The sequence below is a fragment of the Chiloscyllium plagiosum genome, unplaced genomic scaffold (assembly GCF_037043375.1).
Source record: "Chiloscyllium plagiosum isolate Xiang-an unplaced genomic scaffold, Cpla_swu_hap1 HiC_scaffold_42, whole genome shotgun sequence".
NCBI lineage: Eukaryota > Metazoa > Chordata > Chondrichthyes > Orectolobiformes > Hemiscylliidae > Chiloscyllium > Chiloscyllium plagiosum.
This window is the reverse complement of record NW_028270180.1, coordinates 93,997,183-94,016,086: the sequence shown is the minus strand read 5'-3', so window position 1 is coordinate 94,016,086 and position 18,904 is coordinate 93,997,183. Positions and strand designations below refer to the sequence as shown.

At 44.9% G+C, this 18,904-nt stretch overlaps 1 protein-coding gene across 12 annotated transcripts in view; it reads left to right on the top strand.

The window, feature by feature from the left end:
* The first annotated feature begins 1,002 nt into the window (after positions 1-1,002).
* The window catches only part of LOC148138007 (uncharacterized), a 50,092-nt gene continuing 32,190 nt past the window's right edge, over positions 1,003-18,904 (top strand). For 3 of the 12 annotated variants that reach the window (XR_015754083.1, XR_015754080.1, XR_015754081.1), the window contains exons 1-3: positions 1,003-1,405; positions 4,119-4,201; positions 5,928-6,019. Coding sequence is in view for 2 of the 12 variants with exons in the window: in XM_087981980.1 (XP_087838106.1) it covers positions 4,137-4,201; positions 6,909-6,995 (152 nt within the window). In the remaining 10 variants the exon portion in view is untranslated. Of the gene's footprint in view, positions 1,406-4,118; positions 4,202-5,927; positions 6,020-6,908; positions 6,996-10,698; positions 10,804-18,904 lie in introns of all 12 variants that reach the window. The other 9 variants (XM_087981980.1, XM_087981981.1, XR_015754082.1 and 6 more) reach the window with 7 other exon arrangements.

Below are 18,904 nucleotides of genomic sequence, written 5' to 3'. Positions count from 1 at the left end.
CTCGGGGACCCTCCAGGATTCCCTATCTCTCGCACACACTCGGGGACACTCTGGGATTCCCAATCTCTTACTCAACTTCGGGGAATCCATATCTCTCACACCCACTCGGCGACTCTCTGGGAATCCCTATCTCTCACGCACACTTGGGAACTCTCTGGGAATCCCTAACTCTCACGCAGACTCGGGGACACTCTGGGATTCCCTATCTCTCACACACAATCGGGGATTCGCTATCTCTCACACACATTCGGGTAACTCCGGGATTCCCTATCTCTCACGCACACTCGGGGACACTCTGGGATTCCCTATCTCTCACGCACACTCGGGGACACTCCGGGATTCCCAATCTCTTACTCAACTTCGGGGATTCCATATCTCTCACACACACTCGGGGACACTCTGGGATTCCCTATCTCTCACACACACTCGGGGACAGTCTGGGATTCCCTCTCTCACACACACTCGGGGATTCCCTATCTCTCACGCACACTCGGGAACTCTCTGGGAATCCCTAACTCTCACGCACACTCGGGGACTCCCCATCTCTCACACACACTCGGGGATTCGCTATCTCTCACACATGCTCGGGTCACTCCGGGATTCCCTACCTTGCACACACTCTCGGGGACACTCCGGGATTCCCTATCTCTCACGCACACTCGGGGACACTCCGGGATTCTCTATATCTCACACACTCTCGGGGACACTCCAGGATTTGGTTTTACAAACAAATTGTGCACGTCAGAAAACACAAATTTGAACGTCCCAGTCCCGTGTTTGCAGTAAATGAGGAATTGCCTCAGCGCGGCTGCAGGCCTGAGTGAGCGCCGACATCTTTATTCGGGACAACGATTCACTGGAAACCTGCGCGGCCGCCATCTTTGTAGGGGGCAAGGTGCAGCCAGGCGCATGTGCAGACTTTCTCTGGTATAGAGTCATTGGGCTCATAGCAGCCAATACTGCTCTGATTCACCTCTGGGCTCCCTCACTACCACTTTTGTCAATATCTAGCTTCCTCAGTCTCGAACCATGGGTGTATTTTTGGTCTGTTTACTACTGTATTATTACTTTTATAGACCTTTGCAAATGAGTTTTTCGCTGCGGCCCAGCCCCTGACCATGTGCTGCTAGATTATCAGATTACTTTTTTCTTGAATATTTTTGACAGTCAAGAATTCTTTTTTCCAAAAAGCAAGTGTATTTTCCTTCCATTTCTGGCTGTCAAATTCTGCACCATTTTCATTCCCTGTAATCCATTTTGCACTCCATGAAACATCAACTGTGTTTCTCCTTCCACAGATACCAGTGATTAATGCCAAAGCCCTGTTGCTTGTGGAGAGGGTGATGTTTGACTTTCTTGTACAGCTGCAGTTTGTGTGGTGAAGGTGCTCCTACAATGTGGTTGGGTAAGAGACATTACAGAGTATTCATTACAGCAACAGTGATGATTTGAAAATAATGTCAAATCAACAACAGTTTGTATTTTTATTATCATGCTTATAATTTCACAAAAATACTATTGAGAACTTTAGACATAAGGCCAGAGATGGAGATATTAGGTCAGGTGACCAAAAGTAGGTTTTGAGGGATGTCTTAAAGGTGGCAAACAGACCTGTGAGATTTTGGTTGCGAATTTTAGACCATGCTGCTTCAGCAACTGTAGAAACAGCCACACAGATGAAGTAATGAATTAACAAATTGTTGGGAGTCTCAAAGAAAATGGGTTGTCGAGGTCTCAAAGTGTGTGTGGTGCAGGGAGCTAGGGATTATCACAGCCAGGAATTAAATCAAGTGTGAGAAATTTAAATTGAGGGATATTGGCCACATGCTGGCAGGTGAGACTAGATTGGGTTGGGATATCTGTTTGGCATGGATGGGTTGGACCGAAGGGTCTGTTTCCATGCTGTGCATCTCTATGACTCTATGTTGTTGCTTATGAATAGGAGACTTTTGATGAATCAACAAGCAGATATTTAGATGTTCTTGAGATTACAGGGAGGTTGAATGTGGGAAGCTGGCCAGGGAGTGAGTTTGGATAATGAAGTCTAGAGATAGCTCATATACTTTCATCACATTGTGTTGAGACAAGGGTGAAATCAGCTCGAAATAGTGATCTTGGAGTGGGGCTGAGCTATCACCCTCACCTCACCTCTGGGATTCAGCTGGTTGTCAGTTTGTGAATCAGGCCGTGACACAATCGTGAGCTCATTGGCCCTGGTGGAGCCTAAAGTGAGTGTCGCTCAGCTGGCTGTTGAAGAGCAGCTGTTGCTTGGTAGCCCTGGTGATGACATCTTCCATCACTTTACTGCTGATCGAGTGTGGACTGATAGATGGAAATTGCCTGGGTTGGATTGCCCTGTGTTTTTGTGTTGAACATCCCTGGGCAATGTTCCACATTGTCGGTAGATGCCAGTGCTGGAGCGGTACGTGGCTCGATGGGTGGCAAGTTCTAGAGCACAAGCCATCAGCATGATTGCCAGAATATTGGCAGGGCCAGTAGCCTTTACACTACTTAACCATTTCTTGATGTGATTCAAACTGAATCGAACTGGTTTAAAACTCACATCTGTGATGTTAGAAACCACTGGAGAAGGCTGAGATGGATCATCCCACTTTGCACTTCTGGCTGCAGATTGCTGCAAATGCTGTCATCTTATCTGGTGCATGGATGTGTGAGGCCCCTCCATCAGTAAAGGTGGGGATATCTGTGATGCTTCCCCCAGTGAGTTGTTTAATTGTCCATCACCGTTTACAACTGGATGTGGCAGAACTGCAGAGTTCCGATCTGTTCCATTGGATGTTGGATCACTTAGCTCTGTTGCTTGCTGCTGATGCTGTTTGATATGCAGGTAATTCTGTTTGATAGCTTCACCAGATTAGCACTTCATTTTTAGGTATGCCTGGTGCTGCTCTTGGCAAGCCCTCCTTTACTGTCCATTGTGATGGGTGAGAGCAGGATTTACAAACCCATGAGATTACAGATTGTGCTGGAGTACAGTTCTGCTGCTGTTGATGTCCCACAGTACCTTATAGATACCCTATTTGAGATTCTACATCTCTTCGAAGTCTGTCCCATTTAGAACGGTGATAGTGCCACTCAACACAGCGGAGGTTTTCTCAACTTTAAGGCAAGGCATTGTCTCCAAAAGGAACATGTGATGGTCGTTCTTACCGATAACTGTCATGGCCAGGCGTATCTGCACCTTGTCACCTGCACCATAACAATGAGATCAAGTATGTTTTTTTCCTTCTTGTTGGTTCCCTCACCACCCGCTGCAGACTCAGTTGAGCAGCTATGTCCTTTAGGACCTGGCCAGCTCAGTAAGTAATTCTGTTGCAGAGCCAGTCTCGATTGTGGACATTGAAATCCTGTACCCAGAGTATGTTTGACACCATTTTGTTGCCTCAGTGCTTCCTCCAAATGTTGTTCAATACGAAGGAGAACTGATCCATCAGCCAAGGGAGGACGGTACATGGTAATCAGCAGGAGCCATGAGACTCCCAGGGCGAATCCTCCCTGTCTGTACACCACTGTGCCACCACCTCTGTCTGGTCTGTGCTACCGGTGGGACAGGACATATCCAGAAATTTTAGGAGAAATTGAAGACTGCAGATGCTGGAGGTCAGAGTCGATAGTGTGGTGCTGGAAAAGCACACCAGATCAGACTGATGAAGGGCTGAGGCTCAAAACGTCGATTCTCCTGCTCCTCTGATGCTGCCTGACTGTTGTGCTCTTCCAGCACCACACTCTCGATATCTAGGATGGTGAAAGTGGTGTCTGGTCATTGTCTGTAAGGGATGATTCCGTGAATATGACTGTCAGGCTGTTTCTTGACTAGTCTGAGGTACAGCTCTCCACATTTTGGCATCAAAAACTAGATGTTAGTGAGGAGGACTTTGCACCATCGAGAGGGCTGATTCTGTGGTTGTAATTTCTGGTGCCTTGTTAGATGCCACATGGTCCATCCAGTTTCATTCCTGTGTTGAGACTTTGCAGTGATTAGTACAGTGAGTAGCTGGCTGGGCTGCTGTCAGGTTGGCAGGATTTTTTTTACCATTGACAATGGTTTCATGGAAATCAGGAGATTCCTAATTCCAGTTATTTTTTCGTGAATTCAGATTCCACCATCTGCCAAGATGGGATTCGAACCAGGACTTCAGTCGTTTGTTTTAATATTCTGGATAAAAGCTAAACACATCAGGTTTGTTCACTCATTTTAAATATCACTAACCCTGGATTTGTTTTTTTGTAAAACACTGTCCATCATCCTGTCTCCTCTATACTCCCCTCCAATAACATGAGTGAGGAGCACATGGAGTTTCTCTGTCACCATGACTGAGATAATCCGATCTGCTGCTTCCCTCCCTCCCACTAGCCCACCGAGCCAAACTGCCTCACGTGGTGTTCCTGGTTTTTGTCCTAAACCTACATCTTTCTCCAGTCTCTTGTTAAGCCTTATCAGAGCTCATCTTTACAATTTACCCAAAGCTTGCTAAACCACAGACTTTCCAACACTCTGTCTCCTCCTCCTCCTCACCGATTCACAGATATTGTTCCTTGTTCTGGCTGTCTGTCTTTTCTGGTTATGCCCTTCTCTCCCCTTCTTTGAAAAACTTCCTTTTGACCTCACGGTTTTTGGAAAATCCTGCTCCATTTCCACTCTCTCTTTCCTTTCTGAATTCCTTGCATTTGGTGTCCCTCCAGTATCTATCCTTGCTCTCTCCTGTATCTCACCTACATACTGCCAGGAGTTGACATTGTGAAAAAGCACCATGTTAGGTTTCACATGTACACTGACACTGCCCAGCTCTCCCTCCCCACCATCCCTCTCCATTGTTCCACTGTTACTCAGTTACCAAACTGCTTATCACATTCCCACTACTTGATTAGCTGCAGTTTCCTCCAATGAAACATTGTAACAGTTAAACCCATTGCCTTCAGTTGTTATTCCAAACTCCTTTCTCTTACTGCTGAGCCTCTCCCTCTCCCTGGTAACTGTCTGAGGCAGAAATACGTTCTTCACAATATTGCTGTTATATTTGACCCTAAGGTGACCTTCTGATCAGACATCTGCACAATCCCAAACACCATGGAATTCCAATCTCTGAAACATTGTTTGTCTCCACCTCACCCCAGCTCCATTGCTACTGAAACCCCTTACCCGCCTCTGTGTCGCCTTAAACTTGACGAATCTGAAGCAGAACCCTTGATTCCGCGACTGACCCAGAATCTGGTTCCAGACTCCCTTTTCAGTATTAACACTCGGAAACATCCACTCAGTATTTATCCTGTCAAACCCCTTAAGAATCCCATCTGTCTCAATGAGATCACCTCTCTTTCTCCAAAATCCAGTGAGTAGAGTCCCAACCTGTTCAGCCTTTATTTAAAAGATAATCTCTCCAAACCAGGGATCATCCCAGTGAATCTTCCCTGCTGAAAAATGTGTTGCTGGAAAAGCACAGCAGGTCAGGCAGCATCCAAGGAGCAGGAGAATCAATGTTTCGGGCATAAGCCCTTCTTCAGCTTATGCCCAAAACGTTGATTCTCCTTCTGCTTGGATGCTGTCTGACCTGCTGCGCTTTTCCAGCAACACATTTTTCAGCTCTGATCTCCAGCATCTGCAGTCCGCACTTTCTACGAGTGAATCTTCCCTGAAATGCCTCCAATAAAGTGACACATTTCCTTATCTAAAGGGACCAAAACTGCTCACATTACTCCAGATATGGTGGTCTCACCACCACTTCCTCACGTTACTCTCAGGTATATACTCCAAACTCTCATACTGAAAACCCTCTAAACAAAACATTCCATTCCCCTTCCTGATGACCTGTTGTAACTATGTACAGTAATCCTGCGCCACGAGGAGGGGATGGTGTGGGTTTCTAACTTGAACTGAGAGTGACAGATTTTATAAACTTGTATTACAGGATATTACAGGTGGACATTCAGATGGTAATCTCAGTAAATGTTCTGCCAAACTCTGAATTACTCAGTACATCAGGACCTGGATATTCGCATTGTGAGTATTGCGTTCCAGATCAATCCCTTTTGTTGCTTAAAAATTCTTCTTTGAATCATCACATTCTCTCAAAAGGTCTCCCCAAACCATCATGTGTCATGTAATCCTTTTATAATGATGTGATGAGTGTAAGGTTTATTATTCGAATGTGTAATTTTTGTACAAGGATGTCTCAGAGAGGGAGCTGAATATTCTTAAAGGGGAGAATAACCATTTTGAGGGGAGGCTGTTGTTTATTGGTATCAATGACACAGGAATAGAAGAGTTCACATTGTTGGATCATTCAAATCTCTTGTGGGGTAGAATTGACCTTCATTGTACCTGCACTGAAAGGGAAGAGTTGCTAGTTCTATTCAGGAGGCATTAAACCAGTGAAGGAATGGAGGTAAACTCAAAAGAGTGAGGAAAGAGCCAAGTCTGCGGCTGGTACAGTTCAGGCGTCAAACAGTCAAGGCAGGCAAGGGCAAGGCACAGAATGAGGTAGGACTGAGCAGTTACACTGCATTTATTTCAATGCAGGAGGCCCGATAGGTCAGGCAGAGGAGCTCAGGGTATGGTTTTGAACATGGCACTGGGATATTACAGCAATTACAGAGGTATGACTTAGGAATGGTTAGGACCAGCAGCTTAATGTTCCAAGGTATAGATGCTATAGCAAAGATAGAAAGGGGGCAACAGAGCAGGGGGGTGAGATGGTTTTGATGAGGGATAACATTATGGCTGGGCTTCAGGAGGATAATCCTGGAAGTACATCCAGGCAAGTTGTACAGGTGGAACTGAGAAATAAATAGCCAGCCGGGAATTGAGAAGCAAATTTACTAACAGATCACTTATCTGTAAGAATAGTATGATTGTATACAAGACTTGACCTTTTTTAATTCATTCACAGGATGAGGGTGTCACTGGCTGGGCCTCAAGGGCAGTTAAGATTCAACCATGTTGCTGTGGGTCTGGAGTCACATGCAGGCCAGACCAGGTAAGGATGGCAGATTCCTTCCCTGAAGGATATTGGTGAATCTCATTGTTTTTTTTTTGCAACAATCAACAATGGATTCATGGTCTTTAATAGATTCTTACTTCCAAATTTTTATTGAATTCACATTCCACTGTCTGCTGTGACGGGATCCAAACGCTGGGACCCAGAACGTTATCTGGGTGTCTGGATTATCCATCTAGCGATAGTATCACTAGACCATTGGGAAGGGTGAGTGACTGAGGTATCAGTGGGGCAGCACATCAGCACCAAATATCCCATGGTCTCTGTGGAACATAGAAAGGGCTGGGGAGGGAAATATATGCCTGGTGGTGGGGTCTGACTGTAGGTAGCGGAAATTGCAGAGGTTAATGCGTTGTATCTGGAGATTCGTGGGGTGGCAGGTGAGGACCGGTGGATTATATTCTTATTGTGGTTGGAGGGGTGGGGGGGAAGGTGGAGGTACGGGAAGTGGAGGATATGCATTGGAGGGAATTTTTGATCACGTGGGAGGGAAATGCAGTCCTTGAAATAGGAATCCTTTCTGGGATGTCCTGGAGTGGAATTGCTTTTCCTGGAAGCAGATATGGCAGAGGCGGAGGAATTGGGAGTAGAGGTTCATGTTTTTACAGGAATATACTCAAGGGAAATCAGATGAGCAAAAAGGGAACATGAAATATCTCTAGGAAATGGTTTAAGTAGAATCCAAAGCGCTTCTACAAATATATCAAGGATAAAAGAAAAAATAGACAAAGAATACAACTTCTTAAAGATCAAGAAGGCCATCTATGGAACAACAGGAGGTGGGAGAGATACTATGCTACTCTTTTCTGGAGAGTTTGGAGAACTTGATACTTAACAACAGTGATAACTTGAAAAGTGTCCATGTTACAGAGGAGGTGGTACTGGATGTCTTAAATCACATCAAGATGGATAAATCCCTGGGTCCTGATCAGGTGTATCCCAGAAATTTGTGGAAAGCTCGGAAAGCAGTGCCCCTCCCTGAGGTATTTATATCATCGTTTGTGACAGGTGAGGTGCTGGAAGACAAGTGTTGTTATTTTAAAAAGGTGGTAAGGAAAGGCCAGGGAACAAGAGAACAGGCAGCCTGAAGTCAGTGGTAGACAATTTGTTGGAAGGGATTCTGAGGGATAGGATTTACATGTATTTGGAAAGACCAGGAAAGATTAAGGATAGTCAACATGACTTTGTGTGAGTAATTCTCTCTTTCTAACTTGATTGAGTTTTTTTGAAGATGTGACAAAGATGATTGATGAAGGCAGACTGTGGACGTTGTCTATATGGACACTGAACGATGTTCCACAAAGCAGACTGGTTAGCAAGGTTAGATAACATGGAATGTTGGGAGAACGAGCCATTGGAATACAAACTGGCTTGAAGGGAGGAGGCAGAGGGTGGTGGTGGAGGGTTGCTTTGCGGACTGGAGGCGTGTGAGCAGCAGTGTGCTGCAGGAATGGATATTCGGTCCTCAAATAAATGACTTGGATGTAAATATGAGATATAGTCAGTGTGTTTACAGAAGACACCAAAATTGGAGGTGTAGTGGACAGCGAAGAAGGTTAGTTCAGATTACAACAGGATCTTGATCAGATGGGCCATTGGAGCAAAGAATAGCAGACGGTGTTCAATTTAGACAAATGCGAGGTGCTGCATTTTGGAAAGGCAAATCAGGGCAGGATTTATACACTTAATGGTAAAGTCCTTCGGAGTGTTGCTGAACAAAGAGACCATGGAGTTCAGATTCATTGTTCGTTGAAAGTAGAGTCGCAGATAGGCAGACTAGTGAAGGTGGTGTTTGGTCTGCTTATATTTATTGGTCGATGCATTGAATACAGAAGCTGGGACATCATATTGTGGCTGGACAGGACATTGATTAATCCATTTCAGGAATTCTGTTTTAAGTTCAAAATCCCCTGTTCTGGGAAGGATGTTCTGAATCTTGAAAGAGTTCAGACAAGATTGACAAAGACTTTGCCAGGGTTGGAGGATTTGGGCTACAGGGAGAGGCTGGGGGTAATTTCCCTGGAGAGTCAAAGATTGAGAGGTGACTTCATGTAGATTTGTAAAATCATGAGGGGCATGGATAAGGTGAACAGCCAGGGTCTTTCCCCCCAGGTTAGGTGGTTCCAAAACAAGATCACATGGGCTTAAGTCAAGAGAGCAAAGATTTAAAAGGGATCTGAGGAGCAAAGTTTTCAAGCTGTGTGTGGTGTGTGTATTGGATGAGCTGCCAGATGAAGTAGTGGAGGCTGATACAATTACAACATTTGAAAGGCATCTGATTGGGTACATGAATAGGAACGGTTTCGAGGGATACGGATCAATAGCTGGGAATAGAATTCCATTAGTTTAGGATTCCTAGTTGGCATGGACAAATTGGACCAAAGGTCTGTTTCTGTGCTGTACATCTCTATGACACGAATAAATGAAAATAAGATGTGTTCCTCTTTTGTAGAGAGCTATCAGAAGCACTGTCCTTGGAGCTGAGAAGGTTAAGCAGTGAGTTTGACCAGCTGCAAATTTGTGTCTAGGATATTTAATTTGCAGAGAGAAGGGAATTGTGAACAATGTCACAATTTTAGTAACTATTTTCAGGTAATTGGCAAATAATATGTGAACAATATTTTATTCAGTAAGGTCTGAGCATCTGGAACAGTCTGATTGGCAGCTGGACACAGACTCAGCAGTTATTCATAAACAGATTTGGAATTTTACTTTTTAGGGGAAGATTTGGGGGGCTATGGGCAAATGGGAAGGGAATTGCAGCATCTCCAGAGGGAGAGAGTACAGCCCCAATGGGCTGAATAGCCCCAGCCCCTGTGCTCTGTGATACTGCCCCATTCACTGTGAATGATGAACCTCATCCCATGCAAGAGAGAGGGAGGATCCCACCACTCACCTCACAATGGGTCTCGTGTGATTGATGTCAGCGCAGGCCAATAGGGGGCAGAGGGCAGTACTAGAGGACCAGGTCGTACCAGTTTGTCTTCCAACCAATCGGAGTGAATGAGGGCATCATCAAGGCTGGAACTAAAGAAAGGCACATATCGCAGAGATTTGAGAAACTGGAGGACATGAGATAGGGAGCGTTCTGTGGCTGGTGAGGAATTATATAAATAAGGAAGAGTTGTGAGGCTGGATAAGGTGACAGTGATCAGGAGAGTTGAGGATGGAGGAATTTAGAGTTAGTGAGGATTACAGTCATAATGTTATCCAGCAAGGAAACAGGCCCTGTGGTCCAACCAGTCCATGCCAACCATAATTCCAAACTGAACTAATTGTACCTGCCTCCGCTTGGTCCACATCCATCCAAATATTTCCTATTTATGTACTTACCTGAATGTATTTTAAATATTGTAACTGTATTCACAGCTACCACTTCCTCTGGAAATTCATTCCACACGTATAATTTTTTTTTAAACCCTAATGTCTTTTCTCAAACCTTTCTCATTTCTTTTCAAAATGAATGCACCCGAGTTTTGAATCCCCCTCTCCCCCGGCTATTCACCTTATCTACACTCTTTCTGATTTTATAAACCTCTAATAAGGTCACCCCTCAACCTCGTGCACTGCAGTGGAAAAAATTCCCAGCCTCCCCTTAGAACACAATCCCTCAATTCATGGCAACATGCTGGTAAATCTCTTCTGAACCTGCTCCAATTTAATAATATCCTTCCTATAACAGCACAACCAGAACTGGACAGAGTATTCCAGAAGAGGCCTCTCCAACATCCTGTACATTCTCAACATAACGTCCCACCTCCTGTATTCAAAGGTCTGAACAATGACGGTAAGTGTGCTAAGCACCTTCTTAACCACCCTGTCTACATGTAACACACACTTCCAAGACGTGAAGCCCTCTGTCTCTTCGTTCCCATATCACTACTCAAGGTCCTACTTTTAGTGAGTGTAAGTCCTACCCTGGTTTGTTTTATCAAGATGTAATATTTTGCATTTATTCCAATCCAAAAAATTTTCAAGTATAAAGGCAGTAGGAGTATAATTAAGAGGGAAATCAGGAGGCAAAAAGGGGGCGTGAGATTGCTTTGCCGAATAGGGTTAAGGATAATCCAAAGGGCTTTTATAAATACATTAAGAACAAAAGGCTAACTAGGAGAAAATAGAGATCAGCAAGGCAGTCTTTGTGTGGGGCTTCAGGCGATGGGTGAGATAGGGAAACAAGTACTTTGAATCAGTGTTTACTGTGAAGAAGTACATGGGAGATATAGAATGTGGGGAAATAAATGGTGACATCTTGAAAAATGTCCATATTACAGAGGAGGAGGTGCTGGATGAGTGGCTAAGGAGCTGGTGCAGGGGAAAATGATTCACATTTTTGCATCATTGTGATCTCCTCTGGAGTAGAGTTGACCTGCATAAGAAGGATGGATTGTACCTGATTTGGAAGGTGTCTAATATCTGGGCAGGGAGATTTGTTAATGCGACTCAGGAGGCATTAAACCAGTGAGGGAGTCGGTGTGATTGCAAATAGATAGTGAGAAAAGAGGTATGTCTGAGGCTGGTGCAGTTCTGAGGTCAAATAGTCAAGGCAGACAAGGGCAAAGCAGAGAATGAGGTCAGACTGAGCAGTTACACTGCATTTATTTCAATGCAAGAGGCCTGACAGGGAAGGCAGATGGGCTTAGGGTATGGTTTTGAACATGGCACTGGGATATCATGGGTATTACAGAAACGTGGCTCAGGGATGGATAGGACTGGCAGCTTAATGTTTCAGAGTATAGATGCTATAGGAAGAATAGAAACGGGGCCAAGAGAGGAGGGAGAGTAGCGTTTTTGATTAGGGATAGCATTATGTTTGTGCTTAGGGAGGATATTCATGGGAGTACGCCCAGTGAAGTTATTTGGATGGAACTGGGAAATAAGAAAGGGATGATCACCTTATTGGGGTTGTCTGCATGGATTTCATCCGGGTTCTCTGGTTTCCTCCCACAGTCCAAAGATGTGCAGGGTAGATTGGATTATCCAGGCTGAATTGCCCGTAGTGTTCAGGGATGTGTAGGTTGGGTGGCCCTGGAAAATGCAACGTTACAGGGGGAGGTTAGGAGGCTCTGAGCGTCAGTATCGATGTGATGGGCCGAATGGTCTCATTCCACACTGTTGGGATTCTGGGATTCTCGGATAATTCTACTAGTTTTAAAATAGTTACAGAAAATAATAGACCAGATTGTCCAATTTAGAAACTTAACTTTTCAAAGGTCAATTTTGATGGCACAAGGCAAAAACTTTCATCTGACCCCTCAAACCTGCTCTGCCATTCAATAAGATCAGAGTTGATCTTTTCATGGCCTCAGCTCCACATTCCTGCTCTCTCACCATAACCCTTAATTCCTTTCCTGTTCACAAATCTACCTTTTGCCTTAAAGGAAATAAAGTTGATAGCTCAACTGCTTCACTCAGCAGGGAATTCCACAGATTCACAACCCTTTAGCTGAAGAAGTTACTCCTGAACTCAGTCCTAAATCTGCTCCACCTTATTTTGACGCTATGTTCTCTATTTTCACCCACCCCTGGTGAAAATAAACTCCCTGCTTCTATCTTACTTACTCCCTTCATAATTTTGTTTTTTTACCCCATCCAACCTCCCATTCTTCTAAATTACAATGAGTATAGAACCAGTTTTCTCAATCTCTCCACATACACCAACCCTCTCAACTCCAGGCCCAAACTAGTGACCCTCCTCTGCACCCCCTCCAGTGCTAGTACATCCTTGCTGAAGTAAGGAGATCAAACCTGTACACAGTACTCCAGGTGTGGCCTGTACAGCTGCAGCATAACCATCCCTCGAGCAATGAAGCACAATATTCCGTTCATTGCCTTAATTACCTGCTGCACCTGCAAACCAATTCCTGTGAGTCATGCACAAGGACACCCAGCTCCCTCTGCACAGCAGCATGCTGCAGGTTTTCACCATTTCATCATCCAGTTTGCTGTTAGTTCAACCAAAGTGGATGACCCCACATTTCCCAACATTGTCCTCCATCTGCCAGATCCTTACCCACTCACTCAACCTATCTGTATCCCTGTGCAGACTTACGGTGGCCTCTGCACACATTGCTCTACCTCATCTTTGTATCAAATGTGAACTCTGACACCGTACACTTGGTCCTCAACTCCAAAACATTTGTGTAAATTGTAAACAGTTGTAGTGCCAACACCAATCCAAACACTCATTTATCCCCATTCTTTACTTTTTGTTGGTTAACCCATCCTGTATCCATGCTAATACATTACCCATAACGCCGTGCAGCCTTTATCTTATACAGCAGCCTTTCATGTGGCAACTTGTCGATTACTTTCTGGAAATCCAGATACACCACATCCACCGGGTCCCCCTTGTCCAACGCATTTGTGATGTCCTCAAATAGTTCAAGTAAATGCGTTAAACATGAGCTGCCTTTCATGAATCCATGCTTTGTCTGCTCAATGGGATAGTTTCTGCCCAGATAACTCGCTACTACTTCCTTGAGAGGTTCAAGCATTTTCCCCACTACAGAAGTTAAACTAATGGGTGTTTTTTTTTTAAAATAGTGGCATCACATTTGCAGCTTTCCAATCTGTCAGATACGTCCCAGAGTCCAGCAAATTTTCACGAATTATCATGAACACATTTGCTATTTTCCCGGCCATCTCTTTTAGCTCCTGGGATGCATTCCATCACGGCCAGGCACCCTTTTTACCTTTAGGCTGTTACCTTTCCCAACACTTCCTCTTTACTGAGAATGATTGATTCTCTGTCCATATCTGCCATTGCCTCCATAGACCTGTAAAAATGAGACAATGAGAGTACACAGACAGTATGTTCCTGTTAAGGGCAAGGCTGGGAGGCGTAGAGAATGCTGCCTGTCAAGAGAAATTGAGGCTCTGGTCAAGAAAATGAAGGAGGGATATGACAGGTACAGACAGCTGGGTTTGAGTGGATCCCTGGAGGAGTATAGAGACAGTAGGAGAATACTTGAGGGAAACCAGGAGGGCAAAAAGGGGACAAGCGATGGCTTTGGGAAATAGGTTTAAGGAGAATCCAAAGAGATTCTAGAAATACACTAAGGACAAAGAGTGACCAGGCAGAGAATAGGGACCCTCAAAGATCAACAAGACTGACTATGGAACCGCAGGAGGTTGGATAGATTCTATATGAATATTACACATTGGTTTTTACTGAAAAACGATATGGAAGCTAGAGAATTTGCACAAATAAATAGCGATAACTTGGCAAGTGTCCATGTTACAGAGGAGGATACCCTGAATGTCTTAAAATGGATAAAGGTGGATAAATCCCTGGGACCTGATCAGATGTATCCCAGAAATTTGTGGGAAGCTAGGGAAGTGATTGTTGGGCCCCTCCCTGAGATATTTGTGTCATCAATAACTACAGGTGAGGTGCTGGAAGATGTGTGCCATTATTTGAGAAAGGTGGTAAGGAAAAGCCAGCGAACTATAGACCGGTGAGCCTGAAGTCAGTGGCAGGCAAGTTGTTGGAAGGGATTCTAAGGGACAGGATTTGCATGTAATTGGAAAGGCAAATAATTGGGGAGAATCAGCATGGCTTTGTGCATGGACATCGTTAACTCGGACTTCAGGAAGACACAATGTTCCACATAACAACAGACTGGTTAGCAAGTTCAACATCATAGAATACGGGGAGAACTAGCTATTTGGATTTTTAAAAAAATGGCTGAAAGGTCATTCATCACAGAGATATACAGCACAGAAACAGACCCTTCGGTCCAACCCATCCATGCCAACCAGATATTCCAGCCCAATCTATACCACCTTCCAGCACCCGGCCCATATCCCTCCAAATCTTCCCTATTCATATACGTATCTAGATGCCTTTTAAATGTTGCAATTGTACTAGCCTCCACCACTTCCTCTGGAAACTCATTCCATACACGTACCACCCTCTGCGTGTAAACGTTGCCCCTCAGGTCTCTTTTATATCTTTCCCCTCCCACCCTAAACCTATGCCCTCTAGTTCTGGAAGCCCCCACTCCAGGGAGGAGACTTTGTCTATTTATCTTATTTATCCTATCCATGCCGCTCATGATTTTATGTACCTCTGTGAGGTCACCCCTCAGCCTCCGACACTCCAGGGAAAACAGCCCCAGCCTATTCAACCTCCCCTTGTCGTGATTTCGACCAGGAGCAGATTTGTCTCCAGGATATTTAGTTGACAGAGAGGGAAAGTAGAAATTTTGTCACAATTTTTAGTAACTGCATTCATGTAACTGGCAAATAATGCAAGGTAAAAATGTGAAGATTATTTTACTGAGTCAGTTCTGAGCATCTGGAACAGTTTGAACAACAGCTGAATGCAGATTCAACAGTTACTGTCAAAACAAATTTGGAATTCAACTTTTTAAGGAAAGATTTGGAGGGCTATGGATAGATGGGAGGGGAGTTGGGACAGATTTGCAGCATCTGCAGAGGGAGAAAGTACAGCTCAAATGGGCTGAATAGCCCCCAGCTCTTGTACTCTGTGATAATGCCCCATTCACTGTGAATGATGAAGCTCATCCCACCGCAGAGCCATCGAGCCATAGAGATGTACTGCACAGAAACAGACCCTTCGGTCAAACTCGTCCATGCTGACCAGATGTCTTAACCTAATCAAGTCCTATTTGCCAGCACTTGGCATATATCCCTCTATACCTTTCCTATTCATATACCCATTCAGATGCGTTTCAGATGGTGTAATTGTACCAGGCTCCACCACTTGTCCTGACCGAAAATTCCATGCATGCAGCATCCTCTGATTGACAGAAGTTGCCCCTTAGGTCCCTTTTAAATATTTTCCCTGTCAACTTAAACCTATGCCCTCTCGTTCTGGACCTGTCTATTTATCCCATTCATGCCCCTCATGGTTTTATAAAACTCAATGAGGTCACCCTTCAGCCTCCAACACTTATGGGAGGATCCCACCAACATGACACAATGGGGCCCAGGTGATTGACAGCAGCTGCAGACCAATAGGAGAGTTGGCGTGATCCTCCAGCCAATAGAGGTGAATGAGGGGTGTGGCCAGCAGGCCAACACGTGACCATGAGCTGTGCAGGCGCAGTGTCACTGTGAGGGGGGGACTCAGTGAGTGTGATGGGAGTGGCATAGACTGGGAGAAAAATGGAGTTTGCGGGTACTGGGGCGGTTTATAAACACACGGTGTAGGCTGCTTGACATGAATTACAAGCTCCCGCTAAATAAAAACCAGAAAAAACTGTGGATGATGGAAATGATAAACAACAACCAGAAAGTGCTGGAAAAGCTCAGCAGGTCTGGCAGCATCTGTGAAGACAAGTCATAGTTAACATTTCTGATCCTATGAACCTTCCTCAGAACTGATGTGACTGAGGAAAAAATGTTGGTTTATATGCAGAAGGTATAGGTTAAAGAGTAAATGATTGGGAATAGAGCCCAAAGAGAGAGAGAGGAGAAATTGGACAAAGGAGTGTATATCGATCTGGCTGGGGGAGGGTGAATAGTTGTTTATGGGGACTGTTAGTGGCTAATCACAGATAGTGTGTAATAGCAGGCTATGTAATAACAAGGCCTGGTGTGTGAGGTAGGGGGCTAGGATGCTAGGACGTGGGAGAGTTCAGGATCTAAAATTATTGAATTTGATATTGAGGCCAAAGGGCTGAAGGGTCCCCGGTTATGAGGTTTTCTTCTTCCAGCTTCATTAACATGTGGCACTGGAAACGCACAGCAGGTCAGGCAGCATCCAAGTAGCTGGAGAATCGACATTTTAGGTATATGCCCTTCATCAGGAATGTGCGGTGTGGGAAAGAGTGCTGAGAAATAAATAGGAGGGGGTGTGTAGGTTGGGGGGGAAGGGAGCTAGGAAGGCAATAGGTAGATGCAGATGGGAGGTAATGGTGAGAGGGTGGAGTGGATAATGGGGAAGGAAGATGGACAGATGGGTCAGTTCAAGAGGCCAGTGCCGAGTTGGAGGGTTGGAGCTAGGATAAGGTGGGGTGAGGGGAGATGAGGAAACATTGATGCTGTGTGGTTGAAGGGTCCCAAGGCGGACAATGAGGTGTTATTCCTCCAGGCTTCGGATGGGTCGATTTGGCGATGGAGGCAGCCCAGAATCTGCATGTCCTTGGCGGAGTGGGAGGGGCCGTTGAAGTTGTCGGCCACAGGGCAGTGTGGTTGGTTGGTACGTGTCCCAGAAATGTTCCCTGAAATATTCCGCAAGTTGGCGTCCTGTCTCCCCACTGTAGAGGAGACCACATCGAGAGCAAAGGACTCAATAGGTGAAATGTTTGAATGTAAGAACTATCTCTGCTGAATGTGGAAGGATCCTGTGGTGCCTTGGATGGAGGTGAGGGGAAGGTGTGGGCACAGGTTTTCCACCTCTTGCTATGGCGAGCGAAGATGCTGGGAGTAGAGGATGGGTTGGTGGGGAGCGTGGATCTAACAAGGAAGTCACAGAGAGAATGGTCTCTGAGGAATGCTGAAAGGACTGGGGAGGGAAATATATCTCTGATGGGGTCTGATTGTAGGTGGTGGAAATGGTGGAGGATGATGTGTTGTACCTGCATGGAATGTGAGGACTTGGGGGATTCTATCCTTGTTGCAGTTGAAGGAGTTGGGTTCAAGGGCGGAGGTGTGGGAAGTAGAGGAGATATGGTGGAGGGTATTGTTGACCACATGGGAGAGCAAATTGCTGTAATTAAAATAAGGAGCCATTTGCTATGTTCTGGAGTGTTCTGCCAGTTTGTATCAAGCTTCACTGGAACATTGCAGTAAGTATGAGACAGGGATGTTGGCCAGGGAACAGGCCCGTGTGTTGAAGTGGCAGGCAACTGGAAGCTCAGGGTCTTTTTTGCGGCAGAACGTACATCAGCCACCATTTCCATCCCATCCACTGAGATGCTGCCAGACACCGGTTCCTGTTCCCTCCATTAACAGCTATGCACTCTCCCAGCCAGATCGCTATCCAGTCCTTTTTCTTTCCAGATGTTCCTTCGGGCTCTGTCCCCAACTATTATTCACTCTTTAACCCCTATCTCCTTTGCCATTGCACTGGGAGCTAAATTGCCCATAGTTTTCAGAGATGTGTAGGTTAGGTGCAAGATAAATATTTGTCTTTACTATTCATCCTGCACTGACTGTGAGTGTTGTTGTGTGAATTCATTTTATGGGATATTAATTGAGACTGGGATCTCAAAAACAGGTTTTTACAGTCAGCAGAGACATCAGGACCTGAATATAATTGGCATTTAACTGTGGAAACAGAAAGGTTTGTCTGTTATGTCTGTGAGAAAATATCTTCAATACTTTTGTCAAGCAAAAATCAGAGAGATGGACAAATTTGTGGCTGGATCACCCTTTGGGTGTGTGCTCTTTTCTGGGCCCTGCAGCTGAGGAAGGAGATATTGGCCTGAGAGGGAGCACAGATTTATCCAAATTGCACCTCATCTCTTTGCAGGAACTGTCAGATTTAGTCCCCAATCACCCACTTCGTAATGTTAACCTGTAAACTCCTTATTTTCAATTCTCTGCAAATTACCCATTAAAATTCCTTGTGGACTAAAATTCCAGCATCTTTTCAGGTGGAATGTTCCAGATTCTGACAACTGAAAATGACAGGGCTGCACTGAGAGTGCTGCTTGGCTCAGTGAGTGTGTTTTGGAGTTGGGTGAAAACAATGAGGTGAGACAGGGAGAAGGTGAAGCTGAAACTCTGGTTTAATTCAGGCCATTCAGAAATTCACATGGCCCCAATGGGAATAGCCAATTTTTATGAGATATCTGCTGAATATTTTGTAACAGATTTTAAAGTATAACATATCAGCTTAAGTAAAGGTCGGGGCTTCAGATTATAATGGACATGCTTGAAGTGAAGAAAGGCTGCTAGCTCATTTAAGTTCT